This window comes from Dendrobates tinctorius, unplaced genomic scaffold (genome assembly GCF_039654945.1).
Source record: "Dendrobates tinctorius isolate UK_male_01 unplaced genomic scaffold, ASM3965494v1 ptg000192l, whole genome shotgun sequence".
Lineage (NCBI taxonomy): Eukaryota > Metazoa > Chordata > Amphibia > Anura > Dendrobatidae > Dendrobates > Dendrobates tinctorius.
Window position 1 is genome coordinate 12,693,628 of NW_027361859.1, and position 19,187 is coordinate 12,712,814.

Sequence of the window (19,187 nt, forward strand, 5' to 3'; positions counted from 1 at the left end):
CAAGATATCAGGAAGAAAATTGTGGACTTGCACAAGTCTGGCTCATCCTTGGGTACAATTTCAAGATAACTGAAGGTGCATCGTTCATCTGTGCAAACAATTATACGCAAGTACAAATAAGATGGGAATGTTCAGCCATCATACAGCTCAGGAACTCGGTGTCCCAGAGATGAAAGTGCTTTGGGCTGACATGTGCATATCAACCAAAGGACAAAAGCAAAAGACCTTGTGAAGATGATGGCAGAAGCTGGAAAGATTGTGTCAATATCCACAGTGAAACGAGTACTGTATCAACACGGGCTAAAAGGCCACTCTGCCAGGAAGAAGCCATTACTCCAAAAGAAACAAAAAAATACAGAATAATGTTTGCAAATGCACACAGGAACAAAGGCCTTAACTTTTGGAGACATGTCATGTGGTCTGATGAAAATAAAATTCAACTTTTTGAGCATAATGACCATCGTTATGTTCAGAGGAAAAAGGAAGAAGTTTGGAAGCCTAAGAACACCATCCCAACTGTGAAACATGGGGGTGGCAGCATCATGTTGTTGGGTTGTTTTGCTGCAGGAGGGGCTTGTGCACTTCACAAAATAGATGGCATCATGAGAAAAGAAGATTATGTGGCAATACTGAAGCATCATCTCAAGACATCAGTCAGGAGGTTAAAGCTTGGGCAGAAATGGGTCTTTGAAATGGACAATGACTCGAAGCATACTGCCAAAATGGTAACAAAGTTTAACAAAAACTGACATCCTTGAAATACATATTGTTAGGTGTCAGGTTCCTGCCACTGCACAGCAGGAATCCAGAGCCTTGCACCCAGCGGTCTCCCATTCTTCTTCGGCCGCAGTGGAGCCTGCTCGGCAGCTTCATCGGTCCCGGTGCTCTCCTCAGGCCAACTCCGTGAGTTTGCTTGCTGCTGCCACCTCTTGCACAGCTATGACAATGCATGCTGCTCAGCAGCGAGACTCTCCAGGGACTAAGTCCTCATGTCGGGCCACTGAGCATACCCGTGGAGTGATCTCCCATTGGAGATCGAGGGTCACGTGCTCAGGTCCTGCTCGTGTTCGGATTGGCCCATCCGAGAAGCCAGGAAGGTCCCGGACTCCCGTGGCTATAAAAGGTTCGCATGGCCGCTCGCCCATGCGCTAGTATAGACTGTATTTACAGACTATGTGGAGTGAGTGATGTATGCACGTATGAATGTCTCTGGTGAATGACTCATTAAGAAACCCCTACCCTTGGTACGCATGTGTTATGCAGCCTAGCCTGCTAGCGCCCAGGCTTAGGCGTAGGTAGGTTTGAGGTTGAGTCAGGCATCTGGCCTCACCAGGGACTCGGCACGCCTCAGTGCACATGCTCCATAGCCAGCGTCTATAGCGGCGCTCGCGGCAGCGACGCCGCGCGTTCAGTGGGCCTAGAATGACTCTAACCCCGTGTCCTTGGGGTAGAGTTCTGTGGCCGTACACTGTGCGCTCTTTTGGCCGAGCTCTGTGAGTTAACAGGCTCCGGCATCTACTTTCAGCGGTGGTGCGGCTCTGTGCAGTAACAGAGTTCGCCATGTTCACATTGGGTGACGTAACCCACATGTGACTGTTTCACACCGCTTAGTTCTTCCGCCATTACTTAGCAGCAGTGTACCACCTCTGCCCGGTGGACCCCGGGCTGCGAACGCACCTACTATTATTTTATAATTTGGTGCGTTCCGCCAGCCCTAACACATATGAGTTAAATCCCTATGTATTTTGTGCACTTTATTTTTCAGGGTGCTGCTAAACCCACAACGTTAGGTCTTGTATACAGGGGTGTCCACATGCGAGTTTACATTTTCAAACAATTTTCTACTAAACATGGCAATACCCCATATGTGGCTGCACAGTACTAATTAGCCATACAGAGAGACTCAGGAGGAACTGAGCGCAAGTTGCCTCCTGGAGCCCAGATTTTCCTAGAACAGTTGCGGACTCCATATACACAACCCCTAATTGCTAAAAGAGCATAATCCCCCGTCACTACGTTGATCACTTACTTTGGGGTTTCTATCTAAATCATTATACTGATGCAGTAGAGTTACTCTGGACACCGTCTGGGGTCTGTTCAGCAGTGTCTTTTTCAGAAGTGCACAAAGCTGTGGCTGACGGCACTTTTATGCAATCCTAAAAAGGTGGATACCACCTGATCACAGGTCCCGTGGCATCCACAGGATCTTCATCTGCCTCATTATAGGTAATCTTCCATCAGAGGATCCGTCAGAATCACGTATTTCAGAGATTTACACAGAAACCTCGGTGTAAGCGCTCAACGCTGTGCGCAGGATAAATGTGTGCTGAGCCTTACTGCAATCTTTGAGAGGCAGAATAAAAAAATCAACATGGCTGAAAAATTGGTTATATTTTTTACGCCATTCCTCGTGCTGTATACGTGATTAAGTGACTTTATTCTTCAGGTCGGTGTAATTACAGCGATTTATATCAGGCTTTTATGTTTGGCTGCTGTCACTAAAAGCTTTTTTATTGCAAACAATAGTTTTTGCAACACCATATTTTGAGAGCTATAGTGTTTTCATATTTTGGCCAACAGAGTCATGTGCTGGCTTATTTTTTGCAGGACAAGTTGATGTTTTTATTGTTATCATCTTCGGCACATGACATTTTTTGATTGCTTTCTATTCTGATTTTTGGGAGGCAGTATGAACAAAAACCAGAATTCCAGGAAAAATTTTTTTTTCTTTTTGGGGGGGGGGGGGGTGAGGAATTATGCCGTTCTGTGTGTGGTAAAATTGATAAGGCAGTTTTATTCTTCAAGTCAGTACTATTACAGCAATACCTCATTTATATCTTTTTTGACGTTTTGGAGCTTTTAAACAATAAAAATTATTATATAGAAAAATAATTATATTTGCTTTGGTTTATTCTGAGAGCTATAACTTTTTTTTATTTTTCTGCTGATGGAGCTGTATGTCAGCTTGCTTTTTGCAGGACAAGATGACGTTTTCAGCTGTACCAGGTTTATTCATATTCGTTTTTCCAGGACGTCCCTCCTGACAGCACCATGGAGAGCGTCCTCCTCACAGGGACAGGAAACCACACGAGAGGTTAAAAGGTCCCACCCCACTCCTCTTCCCTCGGTGTTTTTTCCTGTCCCTGCATGGAGGGACGCACGAGAGGCAGCACAGCGCAGCTTACCGGAGGGCTCAGTGGAATCGTGCGGCTTGTCCAATACCCTTCCCCCTATCAAGTGGCCCAGGGCCAAAACTCCCCGCTGGAGAGTCCCTCTGCCACAAAGACCAGAGAGCGGACAGGCTCCTGGATTGAGCCACTCCTCACAGTGTGAGGCTTTCGGCTCAGACACCGGATCGCAGGCCCTCACTTCTGGAAACCGTGGCGGGGAGAAGACGTCGCACTTCCGGTGATGTCACGGGCGCTTGAGATCGGTGTGCGTTCCATGTCGTGGAACGCGGAAGGAAGGCGAGACTGGCAGCTGACCGGCTTCTGGGAGCTCGTGGGGGGAGGATGTCGCACTTCCGGTAGCGTCAGGAGCGCCCGGGTTAGAGATGGACGTGCGTTCCAGGCTGTGGAACGTGGAAGCAGTGCGAGACAGGCAGCAAACAGACTTCCTGGAGCTTGCAGAGCTCAGAGTGTGCAGCACCATGGAGGCAGACAACGTGGAGGATGGAGGGGTAAGTGTGCTATGCGCAGAGCACCCTCACCACTGCCAGCCCGTCCACAGAACTCACTTAGTCCTCAGCACCCATCCCGTGCCTGAGCACTTATCCTAAATAATACAAGGGGGTTAGTTAAGCTAAGGGAACCCCAGCTGCACCCCTACCCACGGCCAAACGGTTCGGCAAAGCTTCGGCAAGATCTAACCGATGCCCCGTATGTCACGTGAAGGTCGCTGACACCTATGACAAAACAGTCTGCGGTTCCTGCACGTCCCAGGTTGTAAGGGAAGAGCAACCATCCCTCCTTTCAGAAATGAGGTCTCTGATTCCTAGGATGTGCAAGCCTCCATATCCAGTCTCTCATGTCAGCAACCTCCCAATCCAGGTCCATGCCACAAGAGGCCTAGGTGGGAGATGGAACAGAGGAAGATGGAACCGAGCTCAGATGAGGAGTCTAATCTACTGGGCTCAGACCAGGAGGAAGAAGGCGAATTACCACTAGAGAGCCAGGAACGGGGCAGAAAATACCTATTTCCGGCTGATGATACAGATGAGCTGGTCAGGCCATGAGGAATACAATTCAGATAGAGGAGGTTCCTAAGCCACAGTCTAGACAGGACCTAATGTTTGGAGGTCTTACGTCACAGAAACAGACAGTGTTTCCAATAAGCGACCACATCCGTGCCATGGTGTTAGAAGAATGGAAGGATGCGGAACATCGGCTACTGCTGTCCCGGGATTTTAAGAGTTGCCTACTATTTCATCCTGAGGATATTAAGGTGTGGGAGGAAATGCCTAAGATTGACGTACCAGTGGCCAAGGTCGCCGAAAAGACTTCCATCCCATTCGAGGGCTCATCAAGTCTGCGAGACCCGATGGACAGAAAGGCAGACATTCTCCTGAAACGGGCTTGGGAATCATCTGTGGCCCTAATCAGGACGAACATAGCGGCCACCTCGGTGGCTAGGTCTATGTTTCTATGGATGGGACAAATGGAGGAATAACTATCCAATAAGACCCCTAGAGCAGATATCCTGGGTTCCCTTCCCCGTATGAAATCGACCACGACCTTCTTGACCGATACATCGGCCGAATCTGTAAGGTTTGCCACCAAAAACAGTTCACTATCTAACGTGACCCGTAGAGCTATCTGGCTAAAATCTTGGTCAGGGGATAATGCCTCCAAGACCAAGTTGGGCTCCATTCCCTTCTCAGGACTTAGAGTATTCAGGCCAACGTTGGATAATATCCTAGAGCTGGTGTCTGATAGAAAGAAAGGGTTCCCCGAAGACAGACCCAGGAGGACCCAGCCCTTTTGGAACGGGGTCGCCACCCGAAGGCAATCCGAGAACAGAGGTCAGGGAAAGACCAGTAGAGGAGCTTACAGGAGTTCCTATAGCCAGAGTGGAAAGAGCAAGGGCTCCCTATTCGGATCAGGCTCTAAGTCTAGGAGACAATGACACCATTTGTATCGGGGGGAGGCTCAGACAATTTGCAGGAAACTGGGGCTAGATCACCCAAAAGTGTGGGTCCTCAAAACCTTAGCAGAGGGTTACAAAATAGAGTTCACCTCTCCCCCTCCCAAAAAGATACATCTCCCCTACCACCGTACCAGCAGACTCCGCCATGTTGACAGATCTGGAGGAGCTGATCAGTTCGGCCATCATAGTCCCGGTTCCCCTGGCAGAAGTAGGCTGAGGTCACTATTTCCTGTTCACAATCATAAAACCTTCAGGAGAGAACCATACAATCATAAATCTGAAGCCTCTAAATCTCTGGGTCAGGTACAAGAGGTTGAGGTTCAGGATGGAGTCCATAAGATCAGCAGTCCATCTTATAGACAGGGACTCAGTGATGTGCATTCTCGACTTGAAGAGTGCCTGTTACCAGGTCCCGGTCCACCCAGCATCCCAGGAACTTTTAAGATTCGCAGTAAAGCTACCGAACCAAACCTGCCACTTCCAGTTCCAGTGCTTCCCCTTTGGCCTGGCCTTGGCTCCCCGAATATTTACAAAGCTAGTATCAGAGGTAGTGGCCTACCTAAGTAGCCAGGGAATTGTAATTATACCGTACCTGGATGATTTCCTCTTGGTGGCGAGATCGGCAGAAATGTTGGCTCAACACGGAGATCGGACCATTTCAGTGATGGAATTTCTCGGCTGGTCTATAAACTGGCAGAAGTCAGACCTAATACCAGAAACCAGAAAGGTCTTCCTAGGGGTACTACTGGACTCCAACTGCAGAACATCCTTCTTACCAACAGAGAAGCAGGAGACAGTACGGAGCAGAGTCGTCGAACTGCTGCGACATCGTGCCACCATAAGATCAGCTATGAAGGTACTGGGTTTGATGACGGCTTGCATCCCCTGCGTCAGGTGGGCACAGTTCCACTCAAGACCCTTATAGAGAGAAATCCTGTCAATATGGGACCGAAGACAAGCCTTACTAGACATGAAAGTGCGGCTGTACTCGGCAGTAAGAAGATCACTGCGCTGGTGGACACGGCTCAGGAACCTACAGGTGGGCGTACTATGGACCACTTCTTCTTGCGTGGTAGTCACCAAGGACGCCAGCACGTGGGGGTTCCACCTAGGAGGTAGAATCCTCCAGGGCAAATGACCGGAAGGCATCAGCTGCAGATCTTCCAACTACAGAGAGTTGTACGCAGTATGGGAGGCCCTAAGATGAAACCAGACAAGGCTGAGGAATCAGCACGTCAGAGTGCTATTGGACAATGTAACAACAGTCTCATTCCTGAGACACTAGGTATTTCCCAGACATCGGGCACTACAGCACCTGGCAGAAAGAATATTCTCCTGGGCAGAGGACACAGTCCTCTCCATAACTGCAGTACACCTTGAAGGTTCCCAGAACGTTGTAGCGTATTACCTGAGCAGGCAGAGGATTTTCCCAACCGAGTGGGAGCTGAACCAGGAGATATTCCCGTACCTATGTCATGGCTGGGAGACTCCCCGAATAGACCTGTTCGCAACCAGAAAAAGCTCAAAGGTACCCAGGTTCTACTCACTGAATCCATCGGACGTGCCAGAGGCGGTCGACGTGCTGAGTCAGAAATGGGACGAACCCCTCTCCTACGCCTTCCCACCATGCTTGCAGCCAACCGGAAGTGATGTGCTGTGTACCGGAAGTCTCGACTCTCGGCAACCTCTGGTGTTTCCGGCGTTGTAGTAGTCGAAACTAATCTCAACCTGTACTGGGGAGCGCAGTGGCAACCAGGACGATGAAGGAAGCGGAGAGGAGGCATAAGAGGAGGCCGCACAGCCCGGACGTAATTCCTATAAAGGAGGAGAAACGGAGTCCGAACAGGCGGCACCGCAAACGGCGAAGTCCGAGCTCCGACTGCAGTAATGGGGACTCCCCGGCGGCCGGGAGGAGAAGCAGGTCACCAGGGAAACGGAAAAGGTCACATGTAAAACGAAGCCGATCTCCAAGGAGTAGGAGGCAAAGAAGTGAAAGTCCTCCACACTTTCCTGTGAAAATAAAACAGGAAAGAGATGAGAACTCGCACAGAATTCATGATGACCGGCAGCCCACGCATAGGAACCGACATAGAGACCAAACTGATAGAAACCGGAACAACCTGTCCAGACACCGAGAAAGGGAGCGGGAGGAAAACAATTTCAGGGAGCAAAGAGCAGAAAGAGAATTCCACAATGACAGGAGGAGAGAAAGAAGACAAAGAGAAGAGCAAGAAGGAGAGCAAGGGATGGAGTCTGACAGCACTACTAATAAGAAAGACGCACCAAACTTTGAACTTTCTGGAGCATTACTTGAAGACACAAATACCTTCCGAGGTGTGGTAATAAAGTACAGTGAGCCTCCTGAAGCTCGTGTACCAAAGAAGCGTTGGCGATTATACCCTTTCAAGAATGATGAGTCTCTCCCAGTCATGTACATCCACAGACAGAGTGCATACTTGCTGGGCAGGCAAAGGCGGATTGCTGATATTCCTATAGATCATCCTTCCTGCTCCAAACAACATGCGGTCTTGCAGTACAGAATGGTGGATGGAACAACAGGTCGACGGGTCAGACCATACATTATCGATCTGGGGTCTGGAAACGGAACATATCTGAACAACCAAAGAATCGAGCCACAGCGGTACTATGAACTGAAAGAAAAAGATGTACTGAAATTTGGCTTCAGCAGCAGGGAATATGTAGTTTTACACGAATCGTCAGACACTTCAGAAGTGGACAAGAAGCAGGATGATGACGACGACGAGGTGGATGATGAGGTCGATGAGGGGACAGAAGACTAAATCATGCCCAATGGACCAGTCATATCTGATGTGAAATCTGGTTTTCTGGGGAGGATCTGCCTTCCCACCATTGGTGCTCATCCCAGCCATTCTCTGGAAGATAGGGCAAAGGTGATGTTGATTGTTCAATACTGGCCAAAGAGGAGCTGGTTCCCACTGCTGGCGACCATGGCAGTAGAAAATCCGATCGTGCTTCCCCTGAGGAGAGATGCTATCCACCAGGGTCCAGTCTTCCATCAAGAACCCAGGAAGACTTCACCTTTCAGCTTGGATCCTGAGAGAGACATCCTGAAGGCCCGGGGCTTGTCGGACCAGGTCATAGCTACTATTCAGGCAAGCAGGAAGCCGGTTACCTCGGCAATTTATTTCAAGATCTGGAAAAGGTTCTGCTTGGAAGGTGGCAGGTCCGACTTTGTAGCAGGGGTCTCTGACGTCCCAAGGGTCTTAGACTTCCTACAGGCGGGGTTCAATATGGGTCTTGGGCCTAGCACCCTAAAGGTCCAAATCTCGGCACTGAGCACTTACTTTGACTACCCCCTAGCCTCACACCCGTGGATAGTAAGATTTGTAAGGGCTCTCCAGAGTCTCCACCCTTCAATCAGGCAAGTAACTCCTCCCTGGGATCTAAACTTGGTCCTCAGGTCTCATTGCAGGGAACCTTATGTCCCTAGGGAAGAGATGTCCATCTCGACCCGCACATGGAAAACAGCATTCCTAGTTGCTATCACCACGGCTAAGAGGGTAGGCGAGATTCAGGCCCTGGTCAGTAGAGATCCGTATCTTTAGATCTGGGAAGACCATATTGTCTTAAGGTTGGATCCCGTATTCATACCCAAGGGAGCCTCCGGCCAGAACCTAGACCAGTAATTTGTGTTGCCTTCCTTTTGCGAGAACCCCTCAAACGAGAAGGAGCAGGCCCTCCACTCTCTGGATGTAAGACGGGCAGTTATCGATTATCTAGAAGCCACTCGTAGGTGGAGATGTGACCCTAACTTGTTTGTCCTTTTTGGGGGAAAAAACAAGGGGAAAAAAGCCTCTAAAGTATCAATCGCAAGTTGATTTATCACGGTAATTTCCAAGGCCTATCAGTCAGAGGGTGTCTGCCCTCCTGAAAGTTTGAAGGCCCACTCTACCAGAGCTGTATCAACTTCTTGGGTTGAAAGAGCAGGATCCTCTGTAGAGCAGATCTGTAGGGCTGCAAACTGGGCGAGGGTTGACACGTTCTGTAGGCACTACAAACTAGAGGTGCTATCTGGCCAACAAACTGCTTTTGGTAGAAAGGTTCTTCAGGCAGTAATCCCATCCTGAGGAGGTACTTTGGTATTTTCCGTGGTGCTATCAGGAGGGACATCCTGGAAAATAGGAATTAGACCTACCGGTAATTGTTTCCAGGAGTCCATCCTGACAGCACGGTTAGTTCCCTCCCTGTCTACACTATGTCATATGCTGTAATATGATATCGTCAATAAAAAGTGTTATGTGCATTATCCATGACTTGGTACTTGTTAAAACACTGAGGGAAGAGGGGTGGGGTGGGACCTTTTAACCTCTCGTGTGATTTCCTGTCCCTGTAAGGAGGAGGAGGACCCCCTACATGGTGCTGTCAGGATGGCCTCCTGTAAACATAATTACCGGTAGGTCTAATACCTATTTTTTATCACGTTTTATTGCACTTTTGTTCGGCGGTATGATGATAAAGGATTGTTTTTTGCCTTGTTTTTTATTTTTTTTTAATGGTGTTTACTAAAGGGGTCAACTAGTGGGACAGTTTTATAGGTGGGGCCGTTGCAGATGCGGTGTTACCAAATATGTGTACTTTTATTGTTTTTTTTTCTCCATACAAATATTTATTTATCGATACGATATCTTTTGATTTTTTTTTATTATTTTTTATTTTTAGAAAAATATTTTTACAATTATTTTTAACATTTTTTTTTTTTTTACTCTGTCCCACTATGGGACTATCGTTTTTTGCAGGCTGATCGCTTCTACACCATGGCGATGCAGCAGCATCCCCATACTATGTAAACTGTCAGCTCTGCACTGTCAGAGAAAGTTGTGCTTATCATGCTCCGTGCATGATCAGCAAGTTTCCTAGCACTGGTGACCGGTCACCATGGCAATGATCGGGACCCTGCGTCACGCTGCGGGGTCTCCAATCCAAAGACAGAGGGGCTGTCAGCCCTCTGCCTGCTCCTAGACTGCTGCAATCATATTCAATCGCAGAATTTCGGGGGTTAAAGTGCCGGGAGTGGTGTGTGACGGCTCCTGGCACTCAGTGCCGGGTTTCAGCTGTCAGTATCATCGTGTGCGCGGGCGAACGCGCGGACATACTAATCCATTTCTGATCAAATAGGCCCAGGGCACATGGATAGATTATTACATCCGATGTCAGAAAGGGGTGTAAGACGGTGCTTACTGCATTTGTTGAGGGACTTTCACTTGGCAATGGGATGAAAGCACACAGGCACATTTTTCTCACAAAACAGTCTAGTTTATTATGCACTCATAAACCACTTGAGGCCATGGCATTTATCACAGACCTAACATACACTGTGTTCCAAATTATTATGCAAAATGGATTTAAGTGTCATAAAGATGTAATTTTTTGTTTTTCAAATAAACTCATAGATGCTATTGTGTATCAGGGCTCTTTGGATCACTGAAATCAATCTCAAACGCCTGTGATAATTAGCTTACCAGGTGAGCCCAATTAAAGGAAAACTACTTAAGAATGATGTTCCACATTATTAAGCAGGGCACAGGTTTCAAGGAATTTAGGAAAGAAAAATGATCTCTCTGCTGCTGAAAAGCATCAAATAGTGCAATGCCTTGGTCAAGAGATGAAAACATTAGATATTTCCCAAAAACTTAAACGTGATCATCGTACTGTTAAGAGATTTGTGGCTGATTCTTAGCACAGACATGTTTGTGCTGATAAAGGCAGAATGAGGAAAGTTTCTGCCATGAAAGTTCATCGGATTAAGAGAGCAGCTGCTAAAAAGCCATTACAAACCAGCAAACAGATATTTAAAGCTGCTGGTGCCTCTGGAGTCCCTCGAACCTCAAGGTGTAGGTTCCTTCAAAGGCTTGCTGTGGTGCATAAATCTACTATTCGGCCACCCCTAAACAGTGTTCACAAGCAGAAATGGTTGCAGTGGGCCCGGACATACATGAAGACTAATTTTCAAACAGTCTTGTTTACTGATGAGTGTCGAGCAACCCTGGATGGTCCAGATGGATGGTTGGTGGATGGCCACTATGTCCCAACAAGGCTGCGACTTCAGCAAGGAGGTGGAGGAGTCATGTTTTGTGCCGGATTCATGGGGAAACAGCTGGTAGGGCTCTTTAAGGTTCCTGAAGGTGTGAAAATGACCTCTGCAAAGTATATAGAGTTTCTGACTGACAGCTGTCTTCCATGGTATAAAAAGCAGAAATGTGCCTTCAGGAGCAAAATCCTCTTCATGCATGACAATGCACCATTTCATGCTGCAAAGAATACCTCTGAGTCATTGACTGCTATAGGCATAAAAGGAGATAAACTCTTGGTTTGGCCACCATCTTCCCCTGACCTCAACCCTATAGAGAACCTTTGGAGTATCATCAAACAAAAGATCTATGATGGTGGAAGGCAGTTCACATCAAAACAGCAGAGCTCTGGGAGGCTATTCTGACATCCTGCAAAGAAATACAAGCAGAAACTCTCCAAAAAACTCACAAGTTCAATGGATGCAAGAATTGTGAAGGTGATATCAAAGAAGGGTTCTCATGTTAACATGTAACTTGGCCTGTTAGGATGTTTTGGAGTTAAATAGCTTTTTTGTTCGGTGAATGAGACCTCCTAAATGCTGCAAATTCCACAAATGAGCATTTTCAGTTCTTTAAAACATATCAAATGTTTAGAAATTCTACTGTGCATAATAATTTGGAACAGTGCAATTTGAGTTTTTATTCATTTTGGAGATTATACTGTTATCATTGGGAGGTTTCTTCAATAAAATTCGATGTATACTCTAACGGGTGATGACTTTTATTAGACTGACTGTCATTTGTACGGACTATTTAGGAAAATCAGAGAAAAATATAATTTGCATAATAATTTGGAACACAGTGTATAGTCCACTCTCAACTTCATAGTACATGGCTTTAACTTGCAGTCACTAAACATGTCGGACTTCTCCTTGTCCAGTTACCGTGGGTAACCGCACGCCGTGCCAATCTCTCACAGAACTTTACTCCATGACACACATTAGGTTGCAGTCTCTAAACATGCTGGACCTCACTTAATCCAGTTAACATGGGTGACCACACGCTGAACAGTTCATTAACGTCAACAGAATATAATAGGCACTAACAGTCTGTTCAAATAGCAGTTACCTTTCAAGAGCTCCTGCTCCACATCCTGACTCCTTGTCAGTCCTCTCTCCCAGGGAAGCTGCCTTACTGGGATCACCATCCTTGCGAACAGGGCACTCCCGACTGTTACATAGCCTCGGATGTTCGGTAGCTTCCTCAACGCAGTGCCGTCAGAGACTCTGCACACACATGGTCTCACCCTGTGCTCTTCAGGAATCCCGTGCCCTTGTGGGACCTCCCAACACAGTGACCATCAGGGTAATTCCTCTCCATGTGGTATTCAGAAAGTCCGTCCGCTCATATGACTGCTAGTAACCTATGAGAACAGGACGCCGGGGCATGCACAATAAGACTGCTGGTAAGCTATGAGAACAGGACGCTGGGGCATGCACAATATGACTGCTTGTAACCTATGAGAACAGGACGCCGGGGCATGCGCAATATGACTGCTGGTAACCTATGAGAACAGGACGCCGGGGCATGCGCAATATGACTGCTGGTAACTTATGAGAACAGGACGCCGGGGCATGCACAATATCCGAACAGATGTAAGGACTTGACAGCCAATCAGGATGGGATGCTGGAGTTTGCGCCATATGAGACGTCAACTGATTGGTTGAAGGAAGGATGTGGAGGACGAAGATGCCGGGTTTACCCAGGACAACGAGAATGCAATGTAATGATTGGTAGTAACTTTGTTTATGTTAGTAAGACGCCGTGCTTTATTTAGGCTTCGATGAGCGTGTACAATATTCTATTGAGCAATCGGAGGGGATGGTTTTGATGGAAAAGAGGTACGCTTTGCATTCTTAATCATTTGGGGGTATTTTTAAATTTGTTATCTGTTGATTTATATACCGGTAATTGTATTTGCACATTTCTGATTGGTGATTGTTAACCCCTTTCCTACAATGGACGTAATATTCCATCCATGTGACCTGGGACCTAATTCCCATGGACGGAATATTACGTCTAGCGCGATCAGCTGCGCTCACGGGGGGCGCGCAGCTGATCGCGGCCGGGTGTCAGCTGATTATCACAGCTGACACCCGGCACAATGTGTCAGGGGAGGTCACATGAACGCGGTGTCCCGGGGTTAAAGGAAGCATCGGCAGGGAGGGGGATCCCTCCGTGCTTTCCTGCGATCCCCACAGCAGTGCGATGTGCAGCACCGCTGCGGGGGTCGCCTTCCCTGCAGGACCCCGGATCCAATATGGCGACGGGGACCTTCGGGGGCCTGCAGGGAGCTGGCTTCCTCACTGCCCGCAGAGCGCAGGCATGAGGAAGCCTGCAGCAGTGCCTGTGACAGATCACTGATCTGTCACAGCGATCTGTGATGTGACAGATCAACGATCTGTCATAGGACAGTGATGTCCCCCATGGGACATTATAATAAAGTAAAAAAAAAAAGTGTAAAAATAATTAAAAAAAAAAAAAAATATTCCCTAATAAATTCATTTTTTGAAAATAAACAAAAAAACAATAAAAGTACACATATTTGGTATCGCCGCGTCTGTAATGACCCACCCTTTAAAACTGTCCCATTCGTTAACCCCTTTAGCGAACCCCTTAAAAAATAAAAATAAAAAACAAAGCAAAAAATAATGATTTATTATCATACCGCTGAACAAAAAGTGCAATAACACGCGATCAAAAAGACGCATATAAATATCCATGATACCGCTGAAAACGTCATCTTGTCCCGCAAAAAATGAGCTGCCACACAGCATCACCAGCGAAAAAATAAAAAAGTTATAGCTCGCAGAATAAAGCGATACAAAAATAATTGTTTTCCCGTCTCCCATGACTCCACACATGAGAGAGGGGATCCGCCCAGTCAGGACAGGAACCCTACTGAAGATAAAAGGGCGGTACCTCTCCCTCGCTTCAGTTGGGTTTCCTGTCCTGACAGGGACCCGTGTGAACTGAAGACAGCAGGTCACACTTACCTGCCCCTCTCCCGTGCCGGCGTAGATCAGGCTGGGCTCCTGAGCGCTGGGCGTCGGGATTGAGGAAGCGCCGTCCGCGGGTCCTCCGGGGTTCAGCGTCCGAGCGGGCGCAGGAGCAGCACGGCTGGGGTCCTGGGGCTCTGCCGTGGCTGCCGCGCCGCCCTCTCCCCCTCTGCCGGTCCATAAGAGTTTCCCTACTCTGGAGCAGCGTAGGAGCGTTTAGGGAGCGGCCGCTTCCGGGTCACGCTCCTCTGACGTCACGCGCAGGGCACGCTGGGAAAGGGGAGTGCCCGCGTGACGTCGGGAGGCGGCGCCGGCAATCCAAGATGGCGGCGCCCATGGTAATCAACGCCGACTGGTGGAGAGAGATCCCGACGGTGTGGCAGGGGGGGAGGGGCTGTGGGGGTAACCGGAGGAGGCGGAGAGTGCAGTGGATCCCCCTTACAAAAGGGGGATGACCACAGAAGACGCACTCATGCCCAAGGCTTCAGGATGGAAGTGGGGCAAGACGAGCAGCGTCAGCAGCAGCGACAGCAGCAGCGTCAGCAGCAAGACCTCTCACCAGATGCCAGGCTGAGCCGCCAGCATACCAGGAGCAGTCGCTCAAGTGGTGGGAGCGGCAGTCATAAGCGCAACCGGCATGACTCTGGGACGTCCAGGAGAAACGTCACGAGTGCATCTGAGGAGCCTCCGAGATTGGTACCCCTGATTGACAGCGGTGGTGAGTGATCTACGTGAATGTCACCCTTATGGTAACGGGGTTCCATTTTCTCTGTTTGATCACTAGGGGGCGAGGAAGGCCAGCAGCAAAACCAAAAATAGAGAATGCGCCCTATGTAAAAACCCGCTGGCAGATCAGTGGCAGAAAGATCTCTGCGCTGACTGTATAAACAGGACTATACAGGAGGAGACCCCTGATTTGGTGACTAGTCAGAAGGAGTTAATACATCAGGAGGTGAAAGGTTCCCTAAAGGCAGCCCTTAAAAAAAAAAGAAACCGTAGAAGGAGCTCCGGTTCAGAAGCCTCGCTAAGGCAGAAGGGGCGGGATAGATCTTTGTCCCCCTCCACCTCCTCTTCCTCTATTCAGTCCTCAGAATCCTCCTCGGACAGCGATATAGGCGGCCGTCCATGTTTCCCAACGGAGGACGTGGAAAAGCTGGTGAAAGCCATTAGAGCTACAATGGGCCTTAAAGAGGAAAAAACTCCCAAGTCATTAGAGGATGTAATGTTTGGAGGACTGGAGGAAAAACGAAAACGTACCTTCCCTGTAAATGATAAAATAAAAGCACTAATTGACAGGGAATGGAAAAAGACGGAGCGGTCAGGGGGCTTACCTTCCACATCAAAGAGGAGGTACCCTTTTGACCAGAAGGACTCAGAAACCTGGGAAAAAGTCCCAAAAATTGATGGGGCTGTAGCCAGATCCTCAAAAAAGGTATCCTTACCATTAGAAGATTCTGGCGTGTTGAAAGACCCACTTGATAAGAAAGCAGATGGGTTTCTGAAGCACATCTGGGAAGCCTCAGCAGGGGGATTGAAGCCAGCAATAGCCGGTACCTGTACCGCTCGTGCCCTCATGGTCTGGCTGCAACAAATAGAGGACCAGATCAAGGGTAGAGTTGCTAGAGACGAAATTCTAGCTAATCTGACACTGGTGCACGGAGCAGCGGCTTTCCTGGCAGATTCCTCTGCAGACTCCGCAAGATTGACAGCTAGAGCAGCAAGCCTGTCAAATGCGGCAAGACGAGCCCTGTGGCTTAAAGGGTGTCCCGGAGATTTACCCTCTAAGCAAAAGTTGTGTTCCATTCCATGCGATGGCCAATTCCTCTTCGGGAAAAAACTAGAAGAGATTTTGGAACATGCGGGGGATAGGAAGAAAAGCTTTCCCCGATTTCCGGGAGAACCTAAGAAGCAGCCCTTTCGGAGAAGGAGATTTAACAGGGGTCGTCCCCCGGGAGATAGAAAAAGCTGGGACTTTAACCCCTTCACCCCCAAGGGTGGTTTGCACGTTCATGACCGGGCCAATTTTTACAATTCTGACCACTGTACCTTTATGAGGTCATAACTCTGGAATGCTTCCATGGATCCCGGTGATTCTGACATTGTTTTCTCGTGACATATTGTACTTCATGTTAGTGGTAAAATTTCATTCAAATAACTTGCGTTTATTTGTGAAAAAAACGGAAATTTGGCGAAAATTTTGAAAATTTCGCAATTTTCCAACTTTGAATTTCTATGCCCTTAAATCACAGAGATACGGCACACAAAAAACTTGATAACTAACATTTCCCACATGTTTACTTTACATCAGCACAATTTTGGAACCAAAATTTTTTTTTGTTAGGAAGTTATAAGGGTTAAAAGTTGACCAGCGATTTCTCATTTTTACAACACCATTTTATTTTTAGGACCACATCACATTTGAAGCCACTTTGAGGAGTCTATATGATAGAAAATACCCAAAAGTGACACCATTCTAAAAACTGCACCCCTTAAGGTGCTCAAAACACATTCAAGAAGTTTATTAACCCTTTAGGTGCGTCACAGGAATTTTTTTGAATATTTAAAAAAAATGAACATCTAACTTTTTTTCACAAAAAAAATACTTCAGGTTCAATTTTTTTTATTTTACCAAGGGTAACAGGAGAAATTGGACTGCAAAAGTTATTGTGCAATTTGTCCTGAGTACGCTGATACCTGATTTGTGGGGGGAACGACTGTTTCGGCGCATGGCAGAGCTCAGAAGGGAATGAGCGCCGTTTGACTTATTCAATGCAAAATTGGCTGGAATTCAGATCGGACGCCATGTCACGTTTGGAGAGTCCCTGATGTACCTGAACAGTGGAAACCCCCTACAAGTGACCCCATTTTGGAAACTAGACCCCCCCAAGGAACTTATCTAGATATGTGGTGAGAACTTTGAACCCACAAGGGCTTTACAGAAGTTTATAACGTACAGTGGTACAATTAAAAAATCATATTTTTTCCACAAAAATGATCTTTTCACCCCAATTTTTATTTTCCCAAGGGTAACAGGACCCTAAAAGTTATTGTCCAATTTGTCCTGAGTATGCTGATACCCCACATGTGGGGATAAACCACTATTTGGGCACAATGCAGAGCTCGGAAGGGAAGCAGCGCCATTTGACGTTTTTGGCTGAAATTGAGATCGGACATCATGTCGCGATTGGAAAACCCCTGATGTACCAAAACAGTGGAAACCCCCACAAATGACACCATTTTGGAAACTAGACCCCCTAAGGAACTTATCTAGATGCGTGGTGAGAACTTTGAACCCCCAAGGGCTTCACAGAAGTTTATAACATAAAGCCGTACAATTAAAAAATCATATTTTTTCCACAAAAATGATCTTTTCACCCTCAATTCTTATTTTTCCAAGGGTAACAGCACCCTAAAAGTTATTGTGCAATTTGTCCTGAGTACGCTGATACCCCACATGTGGGGGTAAACCACTATTTGGGCGCATGGCAGAGCTCGGAAGGGAAGCAGCGCCATTTGACATTTTTGGCTGGAATTGAGATCGGACACCATGTCGCGGTTGGAAAACCCCTGATGTACCTAAACAGTGGAAACCCCCCACAAATGACACCATTTTGTAAACTAGACCCCCCAAGGAACTTATCTAGATGTGTGGTGAGCACTTTGAACCCCCCAGTGCTTCACAGAAGTTTATAACGCCCGGGCGTGAAAATAAAAAATTCGTATTTTTTCCACAAACATGATCTTTTAGTCACCATTTTTTTTATTTTCCCAAGGGTAACAGGAGAAATTGGACCCCAAAAGTTGTTGTCCAATTTGTCCTGAGTTTGCTGATACCCCATATGTGGGAGAAAACTACTGTATGGGCACACGTCGGGGCTCGGAAGGGAAGTAGTGACGTTTTGGAATGCAGACATTGATGGAATGGTCTGCGGGTGTCATGTTGCCTTTGGAGAGCCCCTAATGTACCTAAACAGTGGAAACCCCCCACAAATGACCCCATTTTGAAAACTAGACCCCCTAAGGAACTTATCTAGATGTGAGGTGAGCACTTTGAACCCCCAAGGGCTTCACAGAAGTTTATAATGCCAGGGCATGAAAATAAAAAAATCGTATTTTTTCCACAAACATGATCAATTAGTCCCCAATTTTTTTATTTTCCCAAGGGTAACAGGAGAAATTGAACCCCAAAAGTTGTTGTCTAATTTGTCCTGAGTACGCTGACACCCCATATGTGGGAGAAAACTACTGTATGGACACACGTCAGGGCTCAGAAGGGAAGTAGTGACGTTTTGGAATGCAGACATTGATGGAATGGTCTGCGGGTGTCATGTTGCCTTTGGAGAGCCCCTAATGTACCTAAACAGTGGAAACCCCCCACAAATGACCCCATTTTGAAAACTAGACCCCCTAAGGAACTTATCTAGATGTGAGATGAGCACTTTGAACCCCCAAGGGCTTCACAGAAGTTTATAATGCCAGGGCATGAAAATAAAAAAATCGTATTTTTTCCACAAACATGATCAATTAGTCCCTAATTTTTTCATTTTCCCAAGGGTAATAGGAGAAATTGGACCCCAAAAGTTGTCCAATTTGTCATGAGTACGCTGACACCCCATATGTGGGAGAAAACTACTGTATGGACACACGTCGGGCTCGGAAGGGAAGCAGTGACGTTTTGGAATGCAGACTTTGATGGAATGGTCTGCGGGTGTCATCTGCGTTTGGAGAGCCCCTGATGTACCTAAACTATTGAAACTCCCCACAAGTGACCCCATTTTGGACACTAGACCCCCCCACGGAACTTATCTAGATGTGTGGTGAGCACTTTGAACCCCCAAGTGCTTCACAGAAGTTTATAACGCTCGGACGTGAAAATAAAAAAATCATTTTTTTCCACAAAAATTATATTTTTGCCCCCAATTTTTTATTTTCC

At 47.3% G+C, this 19,187-nt stretch overlaps 2 protein-coding genes across 3 annotated transcripts in view; both read left to right on the plus strand.

Annotated features, from left to right (window-relative positions):
• The window catches only part of LOC141055894 (uncharacterized), a 46,530-nt gene that overhangs the window by 17,395 nt on the left and 9,948 nt on the right, over nt 1-19,187 (plus strand). The gene's annotated exons all lie outside the window — the stretch shown is intronic.
• LOC141055893 (uncharacterized) lies at nt 6,777-7,964 on the plus strand. Its single transcript, XM_073552601.1, has one exon. The coding sequence runs from the start codon at nt 6,906-6,908 to the stop codon at nt 7,944-7,946; it is 1,041 nt and encodes a 346-aa protein (XP_073408702.1). The 5' UTR covers nt 6,777-6,905; the 3' UTR covers nt 7,947-7,964.

Coding starts and splice junctions, on each gene's coding strand:
- LOC141055893 (XM_073552601.1), top strand. CDS start 6,906: ATGAAGGAAGCGGAGAGGAGGCATAAGAGGAGGCCGCACAGCCCGGAC.